At 43.5% G+C, this 18079-nt stretch overlaps 1 protein-coding gene across 2 annotated transcripts in view; it reads left to right on the top strand.

The window, feature by feature from the left end:
• The window catches only part of INPP5D (inositol polyphosphate-5-phosphatase D), a 111246-nt gene that overhangs the window by 15784 nt on the left and 77383 nt on the right, over positions 1-18079 (top strand). For both annotated transcript variants that reach the window (XM_066598249.1, XM_066598248.1), the window contains exon 3: positions 17828-17975. In XM_066598249.1, coding sequence (XP_066454346.1) covers positions 17828-17975 — 148 coding nt within the window. The remainder of the gene's footprint in view (positions 1-17827; positions 17976-18079) is intronic.

The following is an 18079-nucleotide window of genomic DNA, read 5'->3' as shown; positions in this document are numbered from 1 at the left end:
GACAACTGTCTTCCTCGCCGGTCTCTCTCTAACTCCACACATGATGGTGTGACTTGCGTGGTAAAACAACAAAAAGGTTTGGTACTGTGTTAGCCGGTAGAGCAAAATGGGGAGGTCCGAAGGCTTGCTAGAATGTCATGTATTTTTGTTAGGCATTAAAAGGTATCATATCTACAAGATTACGTGGTTTCTCTTACTGAGAACAATTACATTTTGCTCTTGCGCCACACGCTGCCCAAGGAGCCTTAGACACAGCACAATATACCACATAAACTTGCAGGAAAATGGTGAGGAAGAATAATACAAATGTATGAGAAACCCAGAGGTCACTCTTTAAGGTCCATTTACATGGGACAAATGTCGGGCAAACAATGCCCGACACTCGTCCCTGTGTGTCCTCGCTCCCATGCTGCTGCACAGGAGAGAGTATCGCTGGCTCGCTCTCCCCCACCCCTCTCCAGTACTGAACAGCTGCTGTTTACACTGAACGATCGTCGTTCAGGATTTTAAGCTGCATAAAATTCGGAATGATGATCGTTCAGTGTAAACAGCAGCCGTTCAGTACTGAACCGCCGCTGTTTTAAGTAAATGGAGAGGGGCGGGGGAGCGAGAGGAGAAAAATCTCCCCCAGCCGTCCTGGCCTGCTGTAGCAGCACGGGAGCGAGTATGTGTGGGGACGAGTGTCGGACATCGTTTGCCCGACACTCGTCCTGTTTACACGGGCCTTTACACACACCTAGTAGAGCTGTTACTTTGTGACTGTTTCTGGGTATTATTTAAGCACTGTATAGTTTGGCACTGCTATCCAGGCATTGTACAGTATATTATTTTTCTAATGTATAGTTAAGGGAAGTTTATATGTGACTGTTATTTAGATCACTCTTACTTGGCCAATGCTTGACACTTTAGCACTGTTCTTTGGGAACAATGCTGTACAGTGCTTATAATCAGACACTCATGCATATTTGTGCACTGTGTGATAGTACACCACATAGAAGGGCATTATAGTATATATCGTACATGACACCTTTCAACTGACAGACTCTGTAAAGTTTTACACCCATTAATACCAACACTAAGTAACTGTCGCTAACTTTACTTCTTCCTCATTTTCAAAACCACAACAATTCTGAATGTTAATTCTAGATACGGACAATGAACTCCAAAGAACTCCACACATGGAGTTCACGACATCGCAAGTACTCTGGACTTCTGTGACATATTCCAGCTTTTGCATACAGACTTGACTTTGTTAGATGGTTTGTAAAATATGTCCCTCATACATGTTTTATGTTTTTAATGGAGGCTTGCGGATGGAAAACTGGCAGCGGTACAGTGATTACATGCTTCCTTTTTTTGGTTTCACATGTACCGGTTGGTCCAAATTACTCAACTCATATCTGCATACAGTGCATTAAACATTTACTAGAGCTATGTACATTGAGCATTTTACACACCTATCCCACTACAATGAACTAAAATTATACAGTATGAATGGTAGGTGCCAGATTTTTACATATTCTGGTTTAATAGACATCCGGCAAGAAACCTTAAAAGGGGAAAACTCATCATAATGTTGCGGGCGATTATTGCACGACACAGTTTTCAGGAAAAAATGGAGCTAACGGAGTTACCAAAAATATACACTGTGTCTTTAACAATATAGAAATGTACTCTCAAGATCCAAAATATCGCTCTCCATCTGATACCCTATGAAGCTGCCAAATGGACTCCCCACACTCCCCTATGGAACAATTCCAATCTTCTGCACAGGGGCGTAACTATAGAGGGTGCAGGGGATGCGGTTGCACCCGAGCCCAGGAACCTTAGGGGGCCCATAAGGCCTCTCTTCCCCATATAGGGAGCCCAGTACTATGAATAAAGCATTATAGTTGGCGGCCCTGTTACAGATTTTGCATTGAGGCCCAGAAGCTTCAAGTTACACCTCTGCTTCTGCACTTACAGTGTATGCCAGACACAGTTTTCTGGAGGCGTCATGGAGTCACCACTCATTCAGATGCAGTCAAGGGGAGAGACCTCTGCACCTTTCTATACATTTTGGCCTTCCCAATAGTTCCCACTTCCGTTTGATGCAGCAACACGCACTCTATACAAATTGCTGCTTTTCTACACTAAATAGAACAACAACCAGTTCCCTCTGAGAACGCCGCACGGCGAAACATGTCAGGGTGGCATTAGATTTAGAGATGAGCAAACGTACTCGGATAAGCACTACTCGTCCGAGTAATGTGCTTTATCCGAGTACCGCTGTACTCGTCTTGAAAGATTCGGGGCGCTCCGCTGCTGACAGGTGAGTCGCAGCGGGGAGCGGGGCAGAGCGGGCGGGAGAGAAGGAGAGAAAGATCTCCCCTCCGTTCCTCCCCGCTCTCCCCTGCAGCTCCCCGCTCCGCAGCGCGTCCCGAATCTTTCAGGACGAGCAGAGAGGTACTCGGATAAAGCACATTACTCGGACGAGTAGTGCTTATCCGAGTACGTTCGCTCATCTCTAATTAGATTAGATTTTAATAGGGTTTTTGTGGTGCTGACTTATTAATTTCCACATGGGCTTTTGGAAGTTGGCTATCCAGGCCTATGTTTTAGTGTGTATATGCATAATTACACACATGATACTAATTCATGACTGCTGGTCATATTTAATTGCTTCGACCATTTGGCCCTTTATTCTAAATATCATTCAATGTTGTCTTTGTCTTTTTTGACTTAGGAATAGCGAAGGTTGTCCCCAGACTCTAGAAGTTTGGCCATCCTCATAAGAGTGATTGTCCCACTTTTAGGTAGGGTTTCCTTGTGTCAATATGATAGGGTTAGGTATTCCCTTTCCCCACTTTTTAGTTTCTCTATAAAAGAGTTTTGTTCTCCATGGTTCAAAATTTTGTGTATATCTGTCCTATTAGGACAACTATTGCGTCCAATCTGTACGAGGTGTTTGGCATGTGGCTCGGACATAAAATATTTGCAATAGGACAAATATTGACACCTCAGAGAGTTCTTAGTTAGAGCTACTCTACCTTCACCTGGTGCAAAGATTTACCTCACTGTCCTAATCCTGAAACTAAATACACTTGCCAAAGTACTAAAGAAAGTTGGCTTGTCATTGCTGATACCCAGCTCCAAGAAGACATGCCCCGGTGTTGCCCCTGTATCAGAGTATTGTATTGCCACTGTTCTCATCAGAATGATATAAAATAGCAATATTTAGGATATCAAATATTTTCATCTTAAAAAAAATATCTCTTGAAAAAAGTTGTGATGCCAAACCAGCAAAAAAGACCATACACCATGCACTAAATGCAATATTCATACCTAGATGAAAAGTGTTATCATTGATATTGATAAGGATGAGTTTTTCATGCAGAAGGGTATGTCTCCTTTCACATCCATACTTCCAGCGCAGCTACAAAACAAAATCCCAGACAAACTAGTGCAGCATGCTGCGGGCCAGCATGCTGGAAGCCGGAGGACCCCATTATAGTGAATGAGGTCTGTCCGGCACTGTTCGAATCAGCATTTTCACATTTTCATTGTTCAGCAACAAACAACAGAAATAGACCGTTGGCCTTAGGTGCGAGTGTGAGTGTGCACTTAGCATTGGCTCGCTCTCTTTGCTGCCTATTGAGATTAAAGGTAGTGGATACAATGTAATGTGTATGGAGCCCTCCCACCTGTCCCATCATGGCACATCTCAGGAGTAAAGAGGATCAGACATGGATTTCAACATGCCAGATACTTTTGTTCTATATCGACATAATTCACTGTCAGAGGAGTCTGGAACCATCTAGAGTAGGGTGGCCCAAAAACGTAACTTTCCACTACAAAACAAGACACCCTCTATTTTTTTCCCCTTTTAACAAACCTTTATTTGGGGCATTTTTGGGTTCTTATGTCTACGACAAGATTGTGTTCAAAGACCATGAATTTTCAGACTTTTTACTAATGACGATTAAGGAAAACAACTGTTGCTTCACGTTGTGGAAGCAAATCACAAGGCTGTTCCAACACAGATGACCAAGAAGTCTGCTGTTCAGTCCTTAAGCGCTGACTGCCAAGTATTTGTGTCGTAATTGTGACTATTTTCATATATTTGGAGGTATTTTTGTAGGAACAGTACAAATGTGTAGATTGTCAGGACAAATGTCATTGTCAATGCTTATTGTTTAAAGTATAGCGGTTCGAAAGCAAATAGTTAATATTAATGCTGTAGCTTGTGTAACTGGAAATCTGAAGCGCCATTTCTCATAATATACATCAGTTTTGAGCTCCATCTTGCAGTTGGAGTTTAAAGCTAAAACTTTACCCTAATATTACTATTAGCAGATGTAACAAATTAGGAAGGTGTCTTACTGTATAGCTGCCAATTTATTTTTTGCCATATCTCTATGGGAGAGTGCATATGGGGAGGTTGTGGGAGATTGTTGTTGGATGAACAAGAAGGTCCATATCTCGCCCCTTATTTACTGCTGACCAGTTCTGTGGACTGATGGCCATCTTTTTTTCGATGAAGCTTTGAGGCAGAAGTGCTAGTGGTTTGTATTCCAGCTGTTTGTCCTACAGTATATGCGTGACTATGCTGTTCACCACAAAAGATCTGGGGCAGTCATCTGCTAGATGTAGCATCTAGACTATATGGCCTGATTTGCTGACAGGGAGGTGTTTCCCCTAGTCAGCCATCATTGATGTATACATCGGCAACAGTTATTTTGCTGACTTCATGCTGTTTTCTAGATCCTGCTTTTGTTTTCAGGATCCGGTTTTGTCCATGTTTGAGCCCTGTCTTGCTGGTACCATCCATCTGATTGGTTGTCGGATGCCTGAGTCCTGTCTTGTTTGTTCACTCCATCCGAAGGGTTGTCGGACATCTGACCCAGTCCTATCTTGTCTGTTCTCTCCAGCTGATGGGTTGTCAGACACCTAATCCCTCCATTCATGGGGTTGCTGGACGCCTGAATCCTGACCCCTGTCTGAATTATGTCCTGTCTATAACGTTTGGTTGGGCAGTGAACTCCTGTCTGCTAATTTCCAGCGAGTATTGATTTTTTTGCATGGAGCTTATTCTCTTTAACCCTCTTTCCTATCCTCAATCTAGGGACAGGTTCCTGATGAGGGGACACCTTTATTGAGGCGATTGCCTTGCTTTTAGTCCATTGTGGACATAAATTATATCTGACCTGACGTATTGGTGACGTCCGTAGAGGGTGCCGTACTTGCATCCTGCAAGACTGTAACACCAGTCAGGTGAGCGTCCATACCTATATTCAGCTATTTTTCTCACTGTTCTGGAAGTATCACACCCAGATATCACGCTGTCTCTCTCCTGTTTTTATCTTTTCTTCTGCTTTTTCTTTTGTTTGGAGTTTGAGATCCATTTTTGCTGCTTTTTGAAAAGGGGATGTCTTCATGAAACAACCCTTTAATTCATAATGGTCCGCCATAATTTTCCGAATTTTCAAATATAGTAAAGTAAAAAGCCTACAATACAGAAGTGAAGGTTACATATCTTTTCGAGCAACAGAAAATGCAAAACTTGCAGAAATCTTTTAGTTGAGGATGCAATAATGATAGTTAGACTTCAGATTTACCATGCTTTTATTACAAAGCCATCCCTTTTTACTTTGAATTGTGAGTTTGCATCTGTTTAGTATTTTAGTGTATTGACTGTGTAGTGTACAACTATGTAAAATATACACATCCTGTTACGTGACGCCAATTATTTTAAGGTCCGAAGCGATAAATTTATTTTTTGTCGGTCCCAGAGTAATTTCCTTCAGGAGCTCCACGAGATCCGGTTCATCTCCCCAATAATAGCAGGGTTCGGGTGGTGGGTAACCCGCAGGTACTCCGTGTATCATGTGGCTGTTTGCGTCCATAGCAGCAGACATACTCCTTGTTCTACCGCCGGTAATGCTTTTGGGCACAGGAGTCTACAGCCGCAGTTAGCTCCTCCCACTGTGGGCACTAGCAAGTCTATGAAGTAGGGGTAGCCCCCCTACACACACACACTTTGCGCCAGGCCAGGGCATTGGCTATTTGGTGCCAATTGTGTTTGGCAGATAATTGTTGGCAGGAGTGAGCTTTGGGAGAGTCATAAAGATAAGCGCCATCTTGGTTGCGCCCAATAAAGTTTCAACAGTCCATTTAACTTATCGGCAAACAAGGTTAGATCCTGTTCATGGGACACCAATTATTGTTGTAGTGTACAACTATGTAAATTATATACATCCTTTTACGTGACGCCAATTATTACAACGTGCAATATAAAATATGTATAAATATGGTCCTGTTGATGACTGCCAAAAATTGTACACACGGCCAAGGAGTAAACTATATACAACTTTTTCTTGTTAGCTGTAGTGGCAGGCAATGATGGGGGTGGTAGTTGTCAGTTTGTAATGCCACTGTTCCATACACCGGCATTCACACATGATGCATTATTGACACTGGACAAGTACATAGTACGTCGCGTCCTCCGGAATGGTGGAGGCCCGGTAAAACTTTACTAGAGACTTTTCCTGGAAATACAGCAGACTTCAGTATGCAGAGTTTACAGTGCAGGAAAACTTAGTACATATTCAGCAATACTTGACATAAAAGTCAATGGCCATAGAATGGCTATAATGATCACCCCGCTCTCATAGACTTCAGCACACGTGGGTGTCAGTTACGGGTGTACCACTATACGGTGATCTATAATTCAGACGGACACATAGGAATAATAAACAATCTAATATTATCTTCAGAGGTTCAGTAGACTTCTGCACGGTTCTACAACTGTATACACTTCTTGTCACTTGCAAGGTTAATTACTCACTACAGCTCTCTCTTGTGATGGGACTTTATGGGGAAAACGTTTAGGCTCACTCCCATGCGCTTCACATACGGTCTGGCGGTCTCTCCTTTTCCTCCATCTTCAACAACATAAGAGCTGATGGTGCCCTCATGCGCCTCTGTGGTAGCAAACCCTCAGATGGTAGATGGGTGCTCCTCAGCAGCCTGAAGACGGACTCAGAACTCTCTCTGGAACCCAATCACTCATACTTATAGATTTATGCACAACATATCACATGACATAGCAAGATAGGTACAACGAAAATACCACCAAACTTACAGCAATGATTTTAATATAGTTAACCCTTCAGACGCTGCAGCTGTGCAACACACATACAGAAAATTAGACATGACAGCTTTGCACAGTGCACCTACACGACAAACACGTATGACAATTTTGAGGGGTCCAGAAGGATGTTCTGAGACACTACAAATTGACTAAGAGAACAAAAACCTTCTTGCAGAGCTCATAGACGTACTGTATTGGTGGAGTGATCTAATAAAAAGCACCTTATGTAACCACCTACTCCTCATATCCTGAACTAAAAATGGAGAAGTTAAACCTGACTTTTCCATGATGCAACTTAAAGGGGTTGTCCCGCGCCGAAACGTTTTTTTTTTTTTTTTACCCCCCCCCCCCCCCCCCCCCGTTCGGCACGAGACAAGCCCGATGCAGGGGTTAAAAAAACAAACCGGAGAGTGCTTACCTGAATCCCGGTGGTCCGGCGTCTTCATACTTACCTGCTGAAGATGGCCGCCGGGGTCTGCTCCCTCCGTGGACCGCAGCTCTTCTGTGCGGTCCATTGCCGATTCCAGCCTCCTGATTGGCTGGAATCGGCACGTGACGGGGCGGAGCTACACGGACCCGGCATTCTGCACGAGCGGCCCCATTGAAGACAGCAGAAGACCCGGACTGCGCAAGCGCGGCTAATTTGGCCATCGGAGGCCGAAAATTAGTCGGCACCATGGAGACGAGGACGCCAGCAACGGAGCAGGTAAGTATAAAACTTTTGATAACTTCTGTATGGCTCATAATTAATGCACAATGTACATTACAAAGTGCATTAATATGGCCATACAGAAGTGTATAGACCCACTTGCTGCCGCGGGACAACCCCTTTAAAATTAAAAGGAAGTTTATTTCATATCATCAGTTAAATATTCAGAAGTGTTGCAATGTCACCTCTATGTTCCACAATGGATCTCTGTAAAAACTAGATCATTTCCCCAACTCACACCACAGCTGAGCCCCAAAATTAATTTCATGGCAATCAATTGTTATGGCATCCAATCTTTAGAAAAAAATGATCTGGTGTTCTTAGGGTAAGGTACACATAGCTGTAGCAGAGTGTACTTACTGTTGTGGGAGATCTCTCTCTAGGCAGCCAATTATGGGAGGTCTCCAGGAGAGAGACTTACCACAGCAGTAAGTACATTTTCCTACAGCTACCTGCACCTTACCCTACGAGCACCAGATCACTTTTTTCTAAAGATTGGTTGTTTCTTCCTGGATTGCCTATTTCTATGCCATCTGGTGTTCATTGATCTGTCCTGTGCTCTCCCCATTGCAGTGGATCTAGGTAATACTGCACTTGACATACACTAATATATATATTATGTGCACAGTCAGAGAGCTGTCCCGAAAGCATTTCTTTTCCACAGCAATGGCACTCAAAGTGGTTGTCCACTGTTATAGCCTATCTGGGCTAAGAAACGATGGGTTATGTATTTGGACACATTAGTTACAGCACTAGAATTGTATTGGGTTACGGTTTGCCTGACTGTGTACCATCAGAAGGATTCTTGAGATCCTACTGGGATGCTCATCATTGATGAGTTGTGTACGTCTACAGGATCATCTTTTGCTGGATGTTTTTTTTCATTGTTTTTCCCACAAGGTTGGCAGATTTTGAGACACTGACTCCAGCTAATTTAGCACCATTCACCAGGTCACATTGGAAGTAGCTTGATTTTCCCATTCTATTGTAGTTTCACTCTGAAACTGATCAACAGACAACTTGCTTGTTACGAATTTACAGAATGTGGATCCACTGGACCAACCCACCAGGCTGAGGCCAGTCCTTGAGTGGTCGGTAGCTGACTCCTCAGATAGACGGACTGTAGACAGGTGTTCAGAATGAACTCATATACAGGGGTACAGGCAGAACTGAGAAGGCATAGACAGAACTCAGAACCAAGAGACGGACTACATAGCCTTGGACCAACAGAGGAATTATAGACCCAAATACCCAGAACACTCAGCAGCATACCCGCACAATTAACCAGATGGAATTGCTATAAAAGTATGAGGAATTAGTTTGTGATTCGGCCAAGTCACTTAAGCCGCGAGCCAAACTTCAAGGGTCCTCGTTGTCTCGCGGTTCCTACATTAACCAGACAACTAAGCCCAAGATACCTACCTGCAAGCAGGGCGATCGTCCCGATAAGGGCGGCCTCACACTCTAACTCAAGGACCTAACTCATCCTAAATAGTAAATGAACCAGGCAGCACAGGTATACACGCACACATATACGGATACAGAAACACAGCTGGTGACAATACCAGCACAGACAGAACAGAAAGTCTGAAAGAGACCCAACACTGAGAGTCAGACAAGACACAGATCAGACAAGACTCAGACTGCAAACACAGAACTCAGAGAGCAAGGCAGAACTGAGACAGAACAGAGTTACCAAAGAAGGCTGAGTGTGAGGAACTAACAAACACCAATTCAACAGGAAGTGCATCAGCTTAGCTTAAATAGGGGAGTAATGCCTAATTAATAGAGTTAAGCGAACATGCTCGTCCGAGCTTGATGCTCGTTCGAGTATTAGCATACTCGATGGTGCTCGTTACTTGAGCAAGTACCACGCCGAGTTCAACCCCTCCCCGTTTTGACCCCTCACTGCATTACCACTTCCTACTGTAACATGCCAGCGTCCGCACGTCCACAGCAGTATGTGGTTTGCTGGGGGGAGAAAGAGAGAGAGAGCGAGAGAGAGAATAATAATAATAATAATAAAAAAAGCTCGGCTGGTCAAATACAAAAATGCTTGGGTCTCCCATTGACTTCAATGGGGTTCGTTACTCGAATAGAGCTCTCGAATATTACGAAAAGCTTGACTCGTATAACGAGCACCCGAGCATTTTGGTACTCGCTCATCTCTACTAATTAACCTTTTCAGGTGAGCAGAAAACTGGTTAACCCTCTCAGTGCTGGACAAAAGCAGACAGGGAGAGCAGAGGGAAGCTAGCAGCTGCCCGGATTTGCATAAGGGTGGCAGAAATTAGTAGCGACCATATATTGCTCAATTGATTTTATATTGCACTCCGGGGTCATAGGTCTAATTTCGATACAGGAAAGCTCGAATTGTGAAAGGGCTGGCCATTTTGTGAAGAAATGCTAGTGAAAAAGTTTTAAGAGCATTGAAACATTCGGTACTAAGCAAGTGGCTATAATAACATACAATTGTTCATGTTATCTGAGCCTGGATATTTGTGATTCAATAAAATACAGATTACTATTGTGAAATTCATTTTCCTGGAATTTTTCATGAGTAGCATGTAATTCTAAAAGATTACTAATCAAAAATTTTGACTGGTTCCCTTCCCTTTCTTAGTCTGCTGTTCATAAAACTGCATAGGGAAGTAGACATCCTTACATAAGTGAGTATAAGATGTTCGAAAAACATGTCCTCCCCTACAGTGGCATAAATAAAGCAGAGCCCGTTGTACTAGGGGCCAATTATTGGGTAAGAAACCTGAAGCACCCTTGCCTCTCTCTCCCCTCCCTGGCTGTGACACTGCCAGTGGAGGGGCCTCTACACAGTGCTGACAAATGACTATCCCCACTCTTTGTCCCTGTCAGGCCCTGGGCATGGACAGGGCTATCTGTGTGGCTCTCGGGCTGCATGATACGAGCAGCTGAGCTTCTTTATTATTATGAAATATCATAAACCTATTTAAAAAGATACACAATAGTCATAATGGAAACCACCCATTAAGGGCTAGAACGATTTTTGAAAATTCTTATACAAGTTCCTGGTTTTGCTGTTCATTTTGTAGCTCTATAACACTTAACCCTTTCCAATCCACTGTCTGATGTCTTCAGACATTCTGATTGAAGGCTGTACAGCTCCGATGTCGGAAGACGTCCATCAGGGTATTCTTACTGTATATTACTGGCCACTCTGTTGTCAGGGGCCTCTCCATCATGTCCCATACTGTAGTACTGGCTCTAGCCAGCAGATGGCACTATTGTATAATGGCAGAAAGAGAAAGCCCCCTAGGAAACCCTGAATCCAATATTGGATTGCAAAGGGTTAGTTGTAGTTTTAGTACTTGTATAGATGGTCATTTTAATAAATTTATATGAATGACGTTAAGGCTGGGCTCACAGGAGCGTGTGGTCACAGCATATTACGCACGCAGGTTTTGCGCTGTACCAATCTATCATAGGCTCCCATGTTGCCACTTACACGAATGTCGCAAAATATGCGAGCAAAAAAAAATCTCAGCATGTTCTATCTATTACGTACATATACTCGCCAAGCCAGTGCATGCTGATTGGCAGCATGCAGCAAGTACGCATTACATTGCTCGTGCACGCAGCATGCCACGAGTTACAGCCATGTGAGGCCAGCCGTATACAGTACCTTAGCCTATCTATGTAAACCCAGATTTAGTACATCTACTCATTATAAGTGTTGCTTGCTTACCATCAAACACTCCTGAACTTTTCTTTACCCTTAAACCACAGCCTTAATTCACCGACATCTATGAGGGTTAACTGCCATTGTTGATATATCTCACATCTATGTGATCATTGCAAAAACATAGGGGGTGGCACCCTGCCGACCACAGGAGTTCCATGCGGCATGTAAAGGAACCACTGCTCATGGTTTATGAAAGAGTGGGTGCAAAAAACGTGCAGAATTAACTGTGGTTAGACTTTGCTAAGAAGGGATGTGACAAGAATGTATCTATTAAGTAGGGCAAAAAGGAATCTAAAAGACGAATCAATATACTTATTATTGTTGGCATAGAATGAAGAATGCCTGCACACACTTAGTGGAAAAGGCGGCCAATGTATGTTTCCTACAAGGCATAAACAGAGAATATTGAGATAGTTGAGTGAAAGAACCTAGTAAAGGGAAAATTCTGCCAAAATAGTCTTCTACCATGTTAGCAGACTTGATCATTATTAGAGATGAGCGAACCTACTCGTGTCGAGTAATTACTCGATCGAGCACTGCGATTTTCGAGTACTTCTGTACTCAGGTGAAAAGATTCGGGGGGCGCCGGGGGGCGGGGGGAGGCGTGGCGGAGCGGGGGGTAGCAGTGGGGAACAGGGGGGAGCCCTCTCTCTCTCCCTCTCCCCCCCCCCCCCCCACTCACCCACGGCGCCCCCGAATCGTTTCGCCCGAGTACGGAAGTACTCGAAAATCGCGGCGCTCGGGCGAAAAAGGGGCGTGGCCGAGTACGCTCGCTCATCTCTAATCATTATGTTATTTTTACAAGTATGTATATCTCTGACCAGCTCCGATTTCCAGAAAGAAAGGCCCCTTAGAAAGCCCAACCTCTTAACACCACAGTCAGTTTTTTGCTTCTTCCTCCCCACTTTGAAAAAAATATGAATTTGTTTATTTTTCTGTCAACACAGCCGTATGAGGGCTTGTTTTTTGTGAGATTAATTCTATTTTTCAGTGTTAACATTTAATGAGCCATGTAACATATTGAAAAAGTTTTACATATCTCTAAGGCCTCATGCACATTTGGCAGATTTGAATTGCAGAATCCACGATCGGCACCCCATGGGAGATCCACTGTTCTAGTCATAGGAAAGCATGGAACTTCCTCAGCTCCACGCACACATGTGAATTTGATTTGAAGATTCTGCGAGCAGAAAATAGATCGCAGCATACTCAATTTTAATACGGATCCTGCGTGGACGGGCTCGATTGTTTTTTATGGAAGTGTTTGATCCGCAAATACATTGGGGATGCATTGCGGATTTGTAGGCGGATACTTCTCAGGTTGCTTGGAGACCAGTCAGGGAGATGGGGAAAGGCACCATTGGGCTTGCATTTTTTTTTTTCTTTCGCATGGGCGATCTGCTATGCATCTGCTTACATCCATGCAGAAAAACCGCATGGATATACACAATAGTCTACAAGCATTTTAACTTACTTTCCGCAATGGCTTGCAGGTCATCTGCGGCGGAAATTCTCATGCGGAATCCGTGCGAGCCATGTACATGAGGCCTAAGTGGGATGAAATTGAAAAAAAAGCAGTTGCACCATCTTTGGCAGTCTTGTTTTTACAGCGCACACGGTGCATCAAAAATGCTTTATTCTATGAGTATGAGTACGGTAATACCAAACTTATATAGTTTTTTTTTGTTGCACTACTTCTAAAAAATAAGATATCTTTAAAAAAAAAGTGTGTGTAAAATGTATAATATACACATATATATATATTCACACACACACACAATAACTTTTTTTCCCAGCTGTGTGAGGATTGTTTTTTGTGGGATAACCTGTAACTTTCATTTTGGGGCACATATGACTTTTTGATCGCTTTTTATTCCAATTATGGCATTGTGTATTTTTCTTCTGGCAGCATTCTCTATACATTATAAATAATTTGTTATTTTTATAGATTGGATTTTTATGGACACCAAATGTATTTTTTTTGTTTTGATTTTTTTATTTCCTAAAAACTTTTAAATTTTTTTTTTTGTAATAAGTACAGAAAACTTTATTTTGCCTATTTTAACTTTCTTTAGTCCCCACAGGGAACTTAAACTGGAGATCATTTGATCACTCAATCACTCATACAACATACTGCAAAACTTCCATATTATATATTAGCCTACAAACGGCCACCTGTCATCTCATTCTTGGTGAGCTCCTTGGGTGACAGAGTGAGCTCTTTCTGATGGGATATTCAAGTACTGCTGTCAGAATTGATAACGGCATCTAAATAGTTAATAATTATCTTTGATCCTGGCATATGCAACAGGTGTCAGCTGTTAAAACAGTTGACCCCTCTTGCATAGGGAACAAACTAGCTACCAAGCCCACTACATACATGGTATGTGGGATTGCATTAATGAGGATGCAGAGGATGCAGTTGCATCTGGGCCCAGGAGCCATAAGGCCTCCCTTCCCCATATGGGGAGTCCAGTACTATGAATAAAGCATTATATTTGGGGGCCCCATTACAGATTTTGCATTGGGGCCTAGAAGCGTTTAAGTTACACCTTTGTGCAGCACGATTTAGGTATGGGTATGGTGTAAGGGGGACCCTGCGCTAAATTTTTGCATCCGAGCCCCTAAGCCATTAGCTATGCCCCTGGTCAAGTGTAAAGACAAGCAGGCCTGTGCTGCCTGTAGCCAAAAATCTATGGTGGCCAATGGTCACACGATTTTATAAATCTTGGTATTTGTATAGCGCCAACTTATTACGCAGCGCTTTCAGGTAATTATTACTTAATTACCCCCCACCAAGCTGGGTTCTCATTTTACCGACCTCAGAAAGATGGAAGGCTGAGTCAACCTTGAGCCGGCTACCTGACGCATGTGGGGATCGAACTTGCAACCTTCAGGTCGTAGGCGAGAGCTTACACGCATGTGGGGATCGAACTTGCAACCTTCAGGTCGTAGGCGAGAGCTTACACTCTGCGCCACACTAGGCTCATTTTATTGCAAAATTGTTCAGCATTGATGACTATAGGCGGACGTATTTTGACTTCCTGTGACCAGTTGTTTCAGTTTGACAATAAGTGATAGTCTGAGATTACCGCCTTAAAGAGGTATTCCTATCTCACACATTCATGGTATATCTGAAGCAGGTGGTGGTGTTATGTTTGGTGCGGCGGTGACAGACAGAAGCAGAGGCAGTACATTTTCTAAAAAACAAACTTTACTAAATGATGTGCCACTCCATGGGAGGGTACAAATATGTTTAAGGTTCCGTGTAATTAACCAGAATTTCACACTTATAAGATCTGTCTCCATACAACAGTCTCCATACTCTGCGCATGTGGGATCACTGCAGCATAGGTGCCTGATGCAGCTCCTTTACGTCCCTCGGCATCTCTTCCCTCCATGTCCATTACACATAAGGGGATTACTCAGTGGGACAAGGCACTTCATACTTGTATTTACATCCATCATCACTAACTACTGTCCTTGTGGAACTTCATACTCATCATTCTACTCCGTATTACCGAAGCTCCATGTCATGTCAACCTTGCGGCCTAATGCACCACAAGGGCCAGAGAACGTCACAAAATTTACAAGCTCCTCGTAACTGCGGGCTCACACGGACCGTAGATGCAAATATCATCAGGAATAACTTTAATCTCGCATCATCTCGTATATGCTGGTAGTGCCGCCATCCCTGAAGTGCCCTGTCCCTCGTCACACCATTTTACACTTCACATCATATCAGTGAACATCCTATAACTCACATCTGGCAAACATTATATAACTCCCAATATCTTACTAAATACAAAACATCCCGCTGCATCATCCCAATTCTTGCATTCCCCATATCACAGTCCCTGGGGAGATACTTCCTCAGTCCAAGCTCATCTGTTATATTCGTTGTACCAAGTGTGCGCACACTAAATTAGTTGGGCCTGTCCTACATTTCTTGAAGTTTTCATCGATAAGTCTCCAGTGCCATCATCTTCTTTGGGGACCATGCCCCTGCAGGAAGGGAAACCCCCTCTTCTTCAATGGTCTGTAATATTTTGACGCCTTGATCATCTGGCCCTCACACTAATATCTCTGCTGAGTCTCTGCTAAGGGCTGCTGCCACGTCCTTCATGGCTCTGCATAGTCTTGCGCTACTGTTGCCCACACACTGGTCTGGAGTCTGTTTCTCTCTGCCTCTGTGAAGCAGCTCCTGCTGCTGCGACACACACCACTCCAATCTATGGTCTAAGATGGCCTCCATGACATCACCTGGCAGCAGGGTTTAGTCCTCATACACGGCCCCAACACACTGAGCTAGTCTTCCTGACTTTCAGAACCTTAGTGGTGTCGTAATCATGTGACCTCTGTCACTGAAGTTCCTTCTATCCATGTATAGGCAAACAAATCTGAGACCGGCACCTGTCACCGGATGGGAGTTCTTATGACCTCACCCTGGCTCAGTTCTGCGGCAATTGGTGGCTGGGACTACTGAAACGGCCAAACTGGCGATCTACACTGTTTTTATAACTTCCATACAAGTGAATAGGAGTTACAGAGAGTGCGAGCGCAGCAAGTTATGCTGTTTTCACAGCTCAGGAGTTATATAACTTGCAGTCACTTCTAGGTTTGGGCGTTTCTGTAATCTCAGTCACGGGTGGCCATAGCATTACTCAGCCATAACTGACTGTGATGGAAATACCCCTTTAAAGTCATATTCTTACATTTATGTATGATACATAAAAAGATTATTTTACTACAATCACCTTTATTAATATAGCACATGCATATTAATTACATTACATACTAAGTTATGTCCCTATTGGGGGCTCACAATATATATTGACCTATCAATATATGTTTTGGCAGTGTAGAAGAAAACAGGAGTACCCAAAGAAAACATGCACAGAGGGAGAACATACAAACCCTATGCAGACGTTGTCCTTGGTGGGATTTGAACTCTGGACCTGAGCGCTGCAAGCAGAGGTGTAACTATAGAGGATGCAGGAGATGCGGTTGCATCCGGGCCCAGGAGCCTTAGGGGGCCCATAAAACCTCTCTTCTCCATATAGGGAGCCCAGTACTATGAATAAAACATTATAGTTGGGGGCCGTGTTCCAGATTTTGCATTGGGGCCCAGAAGCTTCAAATTACACCTCTGGCTGCAAAGCAATTGTACTTACCACTAAGCCACCATGCTGCATCCACATAGCATTGTCACATTCATATACTCTATACGACGGCACATTGAATCCCTATGAGTCTGTTACATAAACCAACAGACACCCCATATGGTACTCCCAGGAGGCACCACATTCTCTCCTACAAGTAATGCTTCTAGGGGAGAAAAGCTCATTTAGGGCTCACTCACATTAACGTACATGTCCCGCATATTTATCACAGACATAAATACTCAGTACACAACAAATACGCATGTAGCATTGATATTTGCTGCTTATATTAAATCCCCGTAGCCTATATTGGTGCGCATTACACATGTAATATGCAGCACAATAGGACATGCTGCATGCTCCGTGCTGCGGGCACAGGGGCTACAGCGCTGGACGGGGAGCCACCAGGATAGGTGAGTTTTCAATTCTTCTTTAACTTTTTTTTGTATGCCAGAAAAATTCCTTTAGTGTACATGAGCAAGTATTCACTTGCACAGATAATGCGAGATTGAAAAATCGCAGCATGTCCTATTTGCATGTGAGCGTCGCACAAGAATGAGCATTGTAATGTGCAGTGTCCCGCACATCACTCAGATGGAGTGTCCATGTGCTGTGTGATACAAGTTGCGCCCTATAAAGTGGAGTGCAAATTACTTTTGGCTGTGTCAATATGGCATTAGACACAAAATAGAAGTATGGGTCATAGATATACTTTTTTTGTCAGTCGGCGCTTAGAGCAGGGGCGTACCTATAGGGGCTGCGGTTGCACCCGGGCCCAGGAGCCTTAGGGGGCCCATAAGGCCTCTCTTCTCCATATAGGGAGCCCAGTACTATGAATAAAGCGTTAAAGTTGGGGGACCTGTTACAGGTTTTGCATTGGGGCCCAGAAGCCTCAAGTTATGTCTCTGCTTATAGTATTGAATGCGGGTAAGATATTGGTATACAATCTTTTGTACGTATTGTGCTAGGTATTACTACAACAGCTGTGCCCATATTGCGTTATGCTCTCCTGTATATGCATTGCACTATTTTCTCTAACATTGCTCTTTCTGTAGGCTTATAAGATAAAACAAAACTAACTAACTAACATGAATATTCCTCTGCAGGCATCTGAAGGAGTTCCCATGCGCTTTTTCACAAACCTACAGGAACTGATTGACTTTTACAGAAAGGAAAATGTAGGCTTAATCACAAATCTGCAAAACCCCGTACTGCAAGAGGAAGAGGGACCCGAAGACCCGGATGAAGACCAGGGTAAAACATTAAAGATATGTACTGTATATAAACCTGCCTGACTCATATTATAATAAGGGGGCTGTACATGGGGCAACTATTGTCTGAATAGTCGCTCAAAAACA

This window comes from Eleutherodactylus coqui, chromosome 1 (assembly GCF_035609145.1).
Source record: "Eleutherodactylus coqui strain aEleCoq1 chromosome 1, aEleCoq1.hap1, whole genome shotgun sequence".
Taxonomy (NCBI): Eukaryota; Metazoa; Chordata; class Amphibia; order Anura; family Eleutherodactylidae; genus Eleutherodactylus; species Eleutherodactylus coqui.
Note: the sequence above shows the minus strand (reverse complement) of the source record. Positions and strands in the feature narration are given on the sequence as shown.